The sequence below is a fragment of the Lactuca virosa genome, chromosome 1 (genome assembly GCF_052849685.1).
Source record: "Lactuca virosa cultivar CGN04683 chromosome 1, Lactuca_virosa_CGN04683_v6, whole genome shotgun sequence".
Classification (NCBI taxonomy): Eukaryota; Viridiplantae; Streptophyta; class Magnoliopsida; order Asterales; family Asteraceae; genus Lactuca; species Lactuca virosa.
In genome coordinates, this window is record NC_136426.1 from 72664105 (window position 1) to 72676832 (window position 12728).

General features: G+C 36.4%; 1 protein-coding gene across 2 annotated transcripts; it reads left to right on the forward strand.

The window, feature by feature from the left end:
* Positions 1–4892: 4892 nt before the first annotated feature.
* LOC145145753 (uncharacterized) lies at positions 4893–6959 on the forward strand. 2 transcript variants are annotated; one of them, XM_079074957.1, is made up of 6 exons: positions 4893–5185; positions 5278–5371; positions 5530–5597; positions 5839–5895; positions 6365–6586; positions 6687–6959. In XM_079074957.1, the coding sequence occupies exons 1-6, from the start codon at positions 5081–5083 to the stop codon at positions 6771–6773; spliced, it is 633 nt and encodes a 210-aa protein (XP_078931083.1). In that variant the 5' UTR covers positions 4893–5080; the 3' UTR covers positions 6774–6959. The 2 variants fall into 2 exon arrangements, with proteins under 2 accessions (XP_078931083.1, XP_078931084.1); XM_079074958.1 differs by having other exon boundaries at positions 4933–5185; positions 6691–6959.
* The last annotated feature ends 5769 nt before the right edge of the window (positions 6960–12728 follow it).

The following is a 12728-nucleotide window of genomic DNA, read 5'->3' on the forward strand; positions in this document are numbered from 1 at the left end:
AAGGATCTACAAGGAGTTCTTGTTATTACTACATAACAAGCAAGGTAAACATCAAAACCCTTTTGTTATATAATTTTCGAAACTGTATGCTAGATCTAGGGTTTATTGCTTTGGTATTCAATTGCATGTTCAACTAGTGAAAAACTTAGATCCAAAGCAATTAGGGTTGCATGTACACATAGGTTGTTGTTATGCTAGAAACCCATCACATGCAACCTAAAGATCTAAGTCATAACACTACTGATGTAAAATTATATTGAACAACAAGAACACTCTAACCCTAGGTAATTTCAAAAATTATAGAAGGAACAACATACCTTTTAATTGTTGTAGTAAACAATCAAGAATCCTTACTTCAATAACTTGGAAGCTAGCACCACAAGTGTCGTGCCTCGGATGGTTCACACCCAATACTAGCAACAAGAAGCTTTTGAAAGAGGAGAGAGGGTATGATTTTCGGCCTTGGCTCTTAGAATCAAGTGGTAACCGAAAATTGAAGGCTAGGGGTCTTTATATAGTGCAACTTGGAAACCCTAGATAACCCTAAATGAATAAAATAATATTTATTCAATTTGGTAATTATCCAGCTTCCTATATATCTGCAAAGAATATTCCAGATGCATTGGAATAACCTAGAATTCGACCATCTCCTTCCAAGGAAGGTTATTGACTCTTTCTTGTTCAACTATTGAACAGTTGCACTTTAACCCTTGTTATTTTAATTAATACAATTAATCCTATAATCATTTAAATTAATTTCTGATTAATTATTAATTAAATATTACTATTTCTAATTTATATATTATTTCCATAACATATTAATAAATTCATTTATTGCTATTTATTAATCATATAATAAATCAATAAATCACTCTCTCTCTCTCTCTCTCTCTAAAAGTCATCCTATTCAATTACTAGGTTTGAGGGCAACCAAAATGGACTTTGCTAATAATTCAAGATTATATTAATTCAGTTATTTGCTTAAACATGTAATCTAACAATCACTGCCCGACCCAACTCGCCGGTCACTAAGCCCCCCATTGACAACACTATAATGCTCAATACCCGTCTGCGACATACGTTAAACAAAATAATACACGAATCTCCACTATACAACTACTGACCAACCATACACATGAAAACTCCCATCCAACATCCAATGGGCTTAAAGTCACATTGTCATCATCCCACTGACCGTTAAGAACCCAGTCAACACCTCACTCAACATTTTGCCGGAAGATATTTTTTGTTTTTTTTTTTCTTGAGGTCAAAGATTAAGTTAAGAATTTATGTAAATCTGATTAGATTTTTAACTTTTTTACGGGGTTTAAAAAATAAATTTCTAGTTTTCTTAATTTCCTATTGATCAATGTGTTTTTAGATTTTATCGGTGATTTCCAAATGTTTAGTTACTTAGTTATTTACATTCTATAGCTAGATTTTATTTATTATACTTCAACCTTAGAACAGGAGGCCTAATTATCCATTTGAATTGATTATTAGATTTATCCATAAATAAACAATATATAAAGGTATTAGGAAGCTTAAAAGTCGGGGGTCCATGACCCCTCCTGGCACCTATTGCCGTCCACCACTGTGGAGGACCAATGGCGTCACCATGAGTCAGCTTCTCCAACATACGTGACTATGCAGCCGAGGAAAACATCATTTCTCTTTCTGTTGTACAATATCAAAATATAGAAATACGTTAGTTGTGAGACCAATGTACTATATGAGTTTATTTAAAAAAAATATGAAGGTCTAAATATTTGAAAAGTTTGAATTTATAAGAAAAATGAAAAAATATTGAATTATTATAAATAAGTTTTTTTTTTTTTAATTTAAACAAATAATTTAGATAAATAACAAATGAAACTAATGATGCTTTAATTTAGAAATTTAGAAATTAGAAGGTAAGTCCTTTAATAAAATTGATATTAATTTATTATTAGATTTATTGCAATTATTATATATAAATATTATATGGAATTTAATAAAATAAAAAAAACTATAAAATGACATGTGGAAAACAGTTAATTTAAAATAACCACACAAAATGACGTATGACAAAATGAATGAGAGTGTAGCATGTAATAAAAACACAACCACATCGCTTTACCTGGTAAAAAAAATTAGACTTCAACTTTCATAATGCAGACAATTATGTAATTTACTCAAAATAATTATACAAATGAAAATTCATTAGTGTAGGTGTATTCTAACATTCATCTCCAGTCATCTATCTCACACAAACATGCATGTTCTTCTTTCATTATTAACCACTCTCTTGTGATCCTTGATTCATTATTTTATTTTTATCGAAAACGAATTTTTTTTTCTGGATTCTTCCGAATGCTATATATGATCCTTATTATTCATATACGAAATATCATATGGAGGGACATTTATGTAATAAGGCCAACTATTTCCTTTCAGCAGTTGATGGTTTTTGAGTAGTTAACTTCAGTTGTGTAAATCAATAGGTTCAACGAGGTTGCTGATTTTTTTTCAACTGCATTAATTAATATCATTCAACAAAGCTTATATATACTCCATACTACAAAGAAAATGAAGGGGGGGGGGGGGGATTATGAAATGCAAAATTATATACTCCATATCCGCAGATATGCCTTCTGAAGTACCTTATGCATTAGTAGTCACTTCAGCAAGCATAACAATTAACATGACAGGTGGATTGATAGAGGCTGGACAATACATATTGATATATTGTTTCCTTCTTTTATAAAAATAATAGAGCATGTAAGATCTAGACTACTCAAGAAATTCTGTATATGCTAAGAAGCTGAAATATCATTTTACTTCTACTTTTAAGGATCCGTTCAGTTTGTCAGACTAGCTGAAAAACTAGCTGGTAATTGATAAGTTAACTTATGAATTGATAATGTTTGGTAAAAAATAGTTGATAAGTTAGATTATAAATGTAAAATGACATAAATACACATTTAGATACATAATTAAAAACTAGCATTATATATAACTAATGACATATTTGAAATATTTTTGAAAAAACTCTATAAGCTTCTTTAAATCTATTTCAAAATAGTTATAAAAAACTAGCTTATAAGCTAGTTTATAAACAAGTTATTTTTGTGGTTTTAACCATAGTTACATGGAAACGGGATCGTTCCGGTACGTGGAACGAAAACGGGACCGAGGATCGGTAATCTATAAAATTTTGTACGAGGGGGGTAGTCTTCTCCGGAACGTAATTTCGGTACGTGGAACGTTGTACCATGTACTTTGGTACGATGTACCATATATTACAAAAATATATAATAATATAATATAAAAATATACTAAACACCAAAAGATCAATACTTCAATTATAAAAGTATACTATAAGAAACGAAGAACTTAAAAAATGGAGGACTGAAATTTTGAAGATGTAGAACAGTACAATGACGAATTAGGATCCTGATGTTGTGAAATAGAGTGATAAAAAAGGATTGGGTGATTGATTTTGGGTTCCCCATACGTAATGATCATTCTTTTCTTTTTAGCAGTTTGGGTTCCCAAGTCTAGAACCAATTTTTCACTTGCCGATGCTTTTTTTTTTTTTAAATCTGCAATTTTCATAATCATGTTCCAGAAATTGATGGGTCGTCGGATTCAATCAATGGAAATCGCGTTCCACACTGATACAGGATTGAATTTTAAGTGATTTGGGATCGGCCTATTTTGCAATTGCATTACGATCTGTTAGGCGATTGGATCGCTACTGTTTCCGATTCCGGATCGTGCGATCTGGAACGGAAAACGTGAGGGGGGAGCGATCCTAGTAACTATGGTTTTAACAAACAACAATTTACAATAAACTAGTTTATGTTTTAATTAAAAGTTATATTTTTACCCGATCAATTAACAACAGTTTTTCATATGAACATGATTTTGGGTAATGTGAGGAGTGTCTAAATCAGATGCATTTGTAGCTTGTTCGCAACTTGCGGATTGATAGCTGCATATTCAAGTTGCATCATACTTTTATTTCTTTTATTTTCCAAAAAGGAAAACCACGTACGTTTCTTTATTGGCAAGTGGGCTTCTTCAAGTCTCTAATGTGATCGACTTTATACTATTTAAAAACAGAACTTTCTAGTCTCAAAAGTCAAGACAAATTATTAGGAGTAAAAAAATTGCAACATCAATTATTTCAAAATAAAAGGTTTACTTTTATTTATTGAGTATTATTATGTTAGATTATTAGACTATAATATCCAATTCTAGAAAAACACATACGATCAAAAGAGCTCAAAATCCCTTTTTAATCATCTGAACAGTTTCTTGGTTAAGAAAATCTTGATTTAATTGGATGATGTTAACTGATTGATCATTTCATAGGCTTATTTAAAATAAGAGAAATTTGGTTGTTCAATTTGATTAAAAATTTAAGAATTCTAAAAAAAGCAACAATTGATATATACCAATTATAATCTTTGAAAGTTCTGTGTTTTATTATTAAACAATTAAATCTGATATCTAAATACATCATCAGATGATTCACCAGGATCATACTTCAAGTATTCTAATCATCGTTTCATTTCAAAATAAAAAACAACTAATAAATTAGTGTCTCCTATCAACCTAGGAATTCAACATTCATGTCAATCACTTTAAATGGCCCTACACCAACTTCCAACCTTTTCCATACAATTAAATTAAACTCGGTGAAAACAGAAGTTTCTCGAGAGAAAGGGGCCCACGCAATTACACCCCAAAAATATCTAAACCCCCGAAATCAACGCAAACCGTTGATCTATTCCAATCCAACAGCCCTAATCCTACACAAATTGCAACCTTTATGTACACTCTTCTCTTCTGCAACTTGACATATATATTTATAGCTTCTTTCTCGAGTGTTCTTGCGACATTCAGCGTACATACCATTCATGGGTGGTGGGTTGGTTGACGCTGACTCATTTCGTCTGCTCTTTATCCCCACATAAACTTTCCATTGTTTCCGTGTTTTACTCGGTCAAAGATGCTCAGCAGCCTATAACAGCTCTCTGTTATTTCAAGAAGCCAAACGATTGAATTCTGTATCTTTGTATTGATTTTTAAAATGGGTGAAAATGGTGTAAAAAGTAGTGATTTTTATCAAGTTTTGGGATTAGAGAAGGGATGCACTGAAGCAGAGCTCAAGAACGCTTACAAGAAGCTTGCACTGGTTAGAACTTTTATTTTCGATATATTTTCTCAAATAAATCTTTTACTTGAATAGTTTGTATTCTTAAATTATGTGTTTTTTTTTTTTTACAGAGGTGGCATCCAGATCGTTGTTCGGCGTTTGGTGATTCCAAGCACGTGGAAGAGGCAAAGAAGAAGTTCCAGGATATACAAGAAGCCTATTCTGGTAAATTCCATATGTACTCATTTTGCTCATGATGTTAGAGTTCGATTTGGATTATGTAAAGATGTTTGTACTTAACAAAGATGGATTCTTTTTGAGGTTTTTATAATTGAGTTTCCTAAGTTGTTGACTGACTTCCCTCATATTTTTCTGTTTCATAGTGCTTTCAAATGCCAACAAAAGATTCATGTACGATGTAGGAGTTTATGATAGTGATGATGACGAAAATGTAAGTTCCTCGTTGGAAACAATTCATACACAATGTTCCTTTAACTTTTTACCTGAAACTGGGCCACTATACAAAAGAAAGAATTGTTTAATGAGAAGAATTATGATTGGATCTCAAAACATTTGATGCAAGAAACTTTTCATTCGAGTTACATTTCCTAATCTTGAAATTGGCCATAAGAATCAAGATTGTAGTTTTATGACCCAATCAAACTTATACTCATAAATGAAACTGGAAACAGGGGATGGCTGATTTCTTGAGCGAAATGGCAGTGATGATGAGTCAAAACAAACCTGCGGTAAGTTTACTTTTTTCTACCACTTTTACAATTGAACCTTTTTGGAACCAAAATTAATGGTGGAATAAGCTTCCCACACTTTAGTGATGATAAAATGGTCCTTAATTAGTTGTCCAAACTTAATATAAAGATGGAAGGTGAGGGTAAATTGGTCCAAAACTCCAAACTTTTGGTTCATTGGAATCTTAGTTTTGGCAGCCCCTTAAAGGGAAGTGGTTGGTGTATACCTTTTAGCCATTATAGTATGGTAGGCCCTTCTTGATGTTAACTCAAACTATTCATGTCTCTTGCCTGTTATGTTAAATCAACTTAATTTGTAAAACGAATATATTGTGGTCCAAGAGGGTGAGCCTGTATTCTTCTAGTAAACCCTCTTGATATGAAAGATTGAAAGTGACGTTCTTTTGTCAAAATCTTGATTTGAAAAAAAAAAATACAAAATTTGAAATTAGTTTATGGTGTAAAACAGGAAAATGGGGAGGAGGCTTTTCAGGAACTAAAGGATTTGTTTGAGGAGATGTTTGAAAGTGATATTGAATCACTTAGCTCTTCTTCTCAATCAGGAAGTGCGACTTCTCATTCATCTTTGTTTTCAAGTTGTGGTGAAAGTTTGACTTCTAACAAGCGAGGTTCCTCAGAGATGTCAAATACCAAGGTTGAAGATGCTCAGTTTGAAGGATTTTGCATAGGGGTTGGTGTACACTATTCTTGGTTTTTTATAGTTCAAATCTTGAATTTGATGTGTTAATGAATCTAACAATGAATGGTGTTTTGTTTGTGGGTGTTTGAAGACAGGCGGGTTGCCACCGGGAAGGTTTGAGGAGAGAGGGAAGGGGAGGAGCAACAGAAGGGTGTGTTCAAGAAAGGGGTGGCGCTAGATAGCTATGCTAGCTTCTTAATTGTCTGGTGGAAGCTCAAAGGAGCATCACTTTAGGCGAATCTTGGAGTCGACTTAGTGTTGACTAATTTCTTGTAAAGCTTGATTGAGATTGAAAAACTGGCTGCAAAGTTTATGTTTGTAATTTCATTCGATGCAATAGTAGTAATTGGTGCGATTTTGCTTATGTCTCAAGTTAGTAGCAAACAATTTGATCCTATTAATCTAGGCGGCTAAACGTGAGACTCTAAATGAATAAAAAATTTGGGACTTTTGACTTTTATTAGGCTTAATATCATAAACCTTCAATAATAATAAACTAAAAAGTTAAGTTTATAAATACTAAATAGCAGAGTTAATTTTTTTTATTATGTAAATGTTTTTTGTGAATATATTTATGACAATTCTCTGGAAATTCTCCACTGGTCATGTTCGGCACATAGCGTTTGGTAGCGTTTGAGAGCTTCAAACTTTTTAGTTTCTAGCGTTTGACAAAACGCTCCATTTTGAACAGAAAGTGTCGTTTGGCACTATAAGCTTCTAGCGTTTAGTTTAAACAAAACGCTCAAAATCCAAATGCTACTTTATGTAGCGTTTAACAAAACGCTACAAGCTACCCGTTACCAGCTAGTTTTGCTGAACACGCCGTTAGTCTTAAATTCTCTAGATTTTAAGGAATATTTCAGCGAAGCCCTAAGTTGCTAGAGGGTACGACAAATAAAAGCTCTCGGATCGGAGTTATGTCTGCAAACTTTTTGAACTTTCTATCAGGAAACTGTGTAAGATAAGCTGCACTTATTTTATTTCAATTTAGGAGAAAACAAAAGCATCCCTTTACCCACACGATCCGTCATCGTAGGAAACCAAAGGAAAACACCAACGACTACACATCTGAAGTTTTCGGTCATGATTTTTTGTTTTTGTGTTTCTCGTCGGAATTCGTAGCGTGCAGCGGATGATCAGGGTCTCAATTCTCTTGTGACAGGAGGCTATGGCTTTGTGTTCCTTGCTGGAGATCGCAGCAGCGAGGTCGCCGGAAACGCTGTGTCTGGGGGCCGTTGATGCTAAAACGATTGACGATTCGAGGTCGTCTGGTGGCTCGGAGTTCACAGCGGCGAAGGTACAACAGCCGACGACTGGGGGTGTGGTTGACTGAGACGACTGGCGGTGGTGTTGATGTGTCGGTTGGCGACTGCAAGTGGACCGGTGGTGCTATGGTTCCGCTATGGTGAAGGAAATGGTGGTGATCAGGTGATGGTGCTAAAGATTATTGGTGTTGGAATCGTTGTCATTGGTGATGGAGTAACAATAGTCAACCAGTGAGATGAGGCGGTGGTGATGATGATTGGCTCTTGAGCCATTATTGCCTGAAGTCGATGGGTAGTGATTTCAGCCGCGCCTCTCCTCATTCTCACGATTTGTCATATAAAACGCCCTAAGGAACAACATAGCCAACTGGATATTTGGAGTTCTTCAATGGCGATGACTTGGTGGGTATACTCCGGAGTTCGTAGCCTGTAGAGTAGAGAATCGGAGTGGGGCTATTCGGTGACGTCGGACTGATGGGTCGACGACAGTGAAGAAGTAGTGGGCAGTCGCCTTTGGAGATGCTTCGTTGGGGCTTGGAAACGATTGATGGGCTTCGGTGGTCGTGATGGCGACTGGTGATGCCCGGGTTCCGTTTGCGTTGGGAGGAACTGGTGTAGCCACCTTACTGCATTATCTCTTGAATGTGTTGTTGTTTCCGGAGGTTGCTGGGTCACTTGTGTAGCGGGCGAATGAGTTGCGGGTGGTTTGCTCAGGAACTGGGTTTCTCCAGTGAACTGGTGGAGCTTTAATTCCAGTTGGAGATGACTGATCGAGTAAACAGGAATCGACGATCGCTACCAGTGGTTAGGAGTGAACGGTTCTATCTAATTCTGTTGTGTTACTGGTTGTAGTGGCTGGCTTGCTTGTCGGTGGTTCGTTGTGGTGCTTTGTTGGAAGAAACGTGGTGGCACCAACGAGCTGCTGCTGTTGAGAGTTAATCTGGCGGATGGAATGGGGGTGCCAGGTATGTTTATCAATCGGAGATGTTTTGCAGATGTAGGCGATCTTCTAATGAGATTCGTTGACCAGAGAAGGAGGTTGGAAGAGTAATCGCGATTTCCGGCCGGAGGTTAGATCAATTTTCCATCCATCTGTTGGGTTGCTGGTTCTGGCAACCAGTAAAAGAAGGCTTTGCTGTAGGAGAATGGTGGTTGTGACAGCGAACTGCTGCCGGAGCTGGTCTATCGGAGACCCTGCTGGATATCCAGGAAAGGTCGACGGTTGTTGGGTCCTGAGGTGAGTTGGAGTTGGGGTTTGAAGGAACAGTCGTCTAGCTTTAACCGGAGAAGGTAACATGGTGGGATCCGAGTCCTCCTTTGACTTTCGATGATGACCATGGGGACCAGGTGGGTCCACTGAAAATGTCTTTCAAAATGCGTGGGACCCTCCTGATGTTGCTTTATAGACAGTAATGTTGCTTTTATAGCCAGTATGTAGGTGTAGGTGTTGACCATCTTCTCTCCCCCTTTTTTTTTTTTTGCTGTGGTGAGACACAAATACCCATACTTGTAGTAATAACTTTTTATATATATATATATATATATATATATATACGTCTTTGTGGACAGATCACTATTCTCGTGATTGTTTTTTTTTTTTTTTTTCTATTTAATTTTCTAAACAATTTATTGGCATAATGAGCTGTAAACTGTAAAAGTGGTAGCATAGGGTGTAATTTTCGAGTATGGTAAAAGGTAACGGATATATTGGTAAAATAGGTAAATATCAACAGATTGATTGAGATTTTTTGGAGTTTTTTTGGAATGTACAAGTAACACATCACTGTTTACAAACAATTCCTTCAAAGCTGTAAATCGCCATCTGAGAGGATTTTATTGGATTTTATATGAGATGTACAAGCAACAGAGCATTGCTTACAAACAATTTTTTTTTAAAAGAAATAGTATTACTTATAGAAGCCTCAACTAGAATTGATTTTCTGATAATACGTGAAAGAAGGAAAAGGTAAAAACTCATACAAACTTATTTCTTCCTCCAAACTTCTATATAGTTTTAATAGACTTGTAAACATAAAATCCCGAACTAAAGAGAGAGTTTTCTAAAAAATATATGAACTGAAAGTGAGGTAAAAACCCATGAAGTTTCTTTTCTTCTCAAATTTTGCTGAAAAACCCTAAAATATAAATAAAAGTGCATCTGATTTCTTTTCTTTTCAGCTTAACAAGCCATCAAAACATAGACCAAGAAACAGATCTGAAGAAATTTTTTGTTTTCTTTTTTTAAACTTCTAAAGAGAACACTAAAAAAAATATGAACAAAGGTGAGTTAAGAACTCGATTTTTTTTTTTTTTTTGAAAAACCATTTACTGAAATGATAACTAAAATGTTGGAGTAACTCTAAAATGGGTTGAAAATAACTAATCGGTGGAAAGCATACGAAAATTAATATACATTTCCCTTTCTTTTTATTTTTTGTTGGCTCAAAAGAAACATTTATCACCACTTTTCTATAGCTTTGAATGGTAAATTGTAAGGGTAAAACTAAAGTGGTGATCAAAAATATAGTCTGTTTGGTTTTTATATGTACAAGAATAACTATAGTCTGTACAACTTAAACAAACTTGTATATGGAAAATCATAAATTAGATAAGATTTTCTGAAAATATATTAACTAAGATGGGTAAAAACCCATAAAAACTTCTTCATTTTTTTTTGTGCATTCCCAAAGTTTAAAGAAAATACCAACTAAACAACTTGGTAAATGTAAAGGCATCCCAGCCCTACACAAGCTTCTTGCCCCCTCAAACTTTTGAAAAAACCCCAGAAAACTCCAAGAGTGTAAACAAAAAGGGATGTGGTAGAGTTTTCTTCTCATAAATTTTTTTTCTCTTTCCAGCTTGTTCAACAAGCTTTCAAAATATGAACAAGAACAGATTTGGAAATTTTCCGTTTTCTTTCTTTAAACTTAGGTGGAAAACACCACAAATATGAACAAATATGAGTAAGAACTCGAAATTTTTTGTTTTGAAAATATACGAGTGTTACAGCTTTGTTTACAAACAAGTGTTGCAGGGAGTGAGGTGATACACAAAAAATCTTAACTAAAAACCGATTTTTTGGTATTATGAACTTCATAAAAGGAATAAAAACTTATAACAATTTCTTTTTCTCCTCCCTCAAGTTACTGAAAAACAACCAAAGTGTAAACTAGAGTAGATCCAAGATATCTTTTGAAGCTTCATGTATGCTCAGATGAGCTAAAAACTTAAACAAATCTTGAGATCAGATCCTAAAAACAAAAACAAATTTGGAGATCTAAACTGAAAAACGAAAACATATCTAAGATCTGATCAGAAAACGGAGTAGATATTGGCATCTAAAATATGGCAAAACAAATCTGAAAAGATCTTGGTAAAGACCAAATGGGTCTGAACAGGTCTTGGCAAAACCCAAACAGATCTGAACTAAGGAATGTAGAAATTAATAGATCTGAACAAACCTTAGGTGGAAGCACATCAGATCTGTTCAGATCTGGGCAAGAACGAGCTTAAGACCAACTGAGATGGTGGCTACTCGTTCAAGTCCGGGATGGCGCCAAATGATGCGACCTGGATCTAAACCACCTCTGAGCCTCTCTTCTCTTCTCTTGATGGCAGCTAGAGTGGATAGATATGCGAGGTCACAACAGACAAGGCCGTTAGAGTCGCCCCAGGGACTGTGCCCCGGGAGCGGGCTCCGACGGTCAAGTTAGATCATCTGGTAGATCTGAGATGGTTCTCTTTAGCTAGAGAGAACCATCTTGGTGCTGGTGGTGTATGGTGGTTGACGGCGGAGGGTGGCGGCTGAGCCACCCGGCCGGAGTCTAGGGGACGGCTGAGCCCTCAGGGAAGGATCCCTCTCCATGGAGGAGATACTATTCATTATATAGGGGACAATTAGGTCAAGGGGAATTAGGTCAGGCCTTGGGCCAGCCCAATTCAGGCCCAGCTAGCAAGGAGCTGGGCGAGGCCCCCCGGAGGCACCGGTCGGGGCTGGCGAGCGCGCACTAGGCAAGGCTGGTGGGCGCGCAGCAGGAAAGGCTGGTAAGGGAGCACCAGGAGAATCCCTAGCGAGGCTGGCAAGGGAGTCCCCAGCAAGGCTGGCAAGGGAGAGCCCGGCCAGGGAGCGCCAGGTTGGGCCGGCGGGGGAGTCCCCAACAAGGCTGGCAAGGGAGTCCCCAGCGAGGCTGGCGGGAGCGCACCAGGCAGGACTGACACGCTAGAGTAGTCTAGGCCATGCTAATGGACCATATATCATCAGTAGTAATAACAAGAACTCCTTGTAGATCCTTGACTCTTGAAAGCTTAGTGCCTCAAATGTTGCACCTCTAATTGCTCACAAACACCACTAGCAAGAGGATGAGAGGAGAGAAGAGGGAAAGCACTTAGAGTTTCGGCTAGGGTTTCTTTTAGCAAGTAATCGCCGAAAATCCTAAGCCTATGGGGTCTTTATATAGTTGTGGGCTGCTAGGGTTTCTGGAGGAAACCCTAATTTCCTGCTTAAGGCTAAAGCAACCCATGGACCTCCCATCAATAGGCCTTTGACGAAATCTATAGGGCCTCTCTATAGAATTTCGTCCACTCCTAATGAAGGAGTCCATTAGCCCAGTTTCACAACCATCAGTGATTTGCAAAACAACTCATGTTCCTTTAACCAGTTCCTTTAATCCCGAAATTAATTCCAAACTAATTTCTGATTAGATACTAATTAAATAACATGATTTATAATTAATATATTATTTCATAATACATTAATAAATCAATTTATTATTCCAAATAATAAATTCATCATCTCTCTCTCTCTCTCCAAAAGTCATCATGTCAAGTTGCTAAGGTGAAGGCAACCCAAAAGGACCATGCTACTATCA

What these genes read in the sequence shown, in the direction of transcription:
- LOC145145753 (XM_079074957.1), top strand. Translation starts at nt 5,081, where the DNA reads ATGGGTGAAAATGGTGTAAAAAGTAGTGATTTTTATCAAGTTTTGGGA. An exon ending in CTTACAAGAAGCTTGCACTG is followed by an intron (nt 5,186 to 5,277) that starts GTTAGAACTTTT and finishes TTTTTTTTACAG; the next exon opens with AGGTGGCATCCAGATCGTTG. An exon ending in TTGAAGGATTTTGCATAGGG is followed by an intron (nt 6,587 to 6,686) that starts GTTGGTGTACAC and finishes GGGTGTTTGAAG; the next exon opens with ACAGGCGGGTTGCCACCGGG.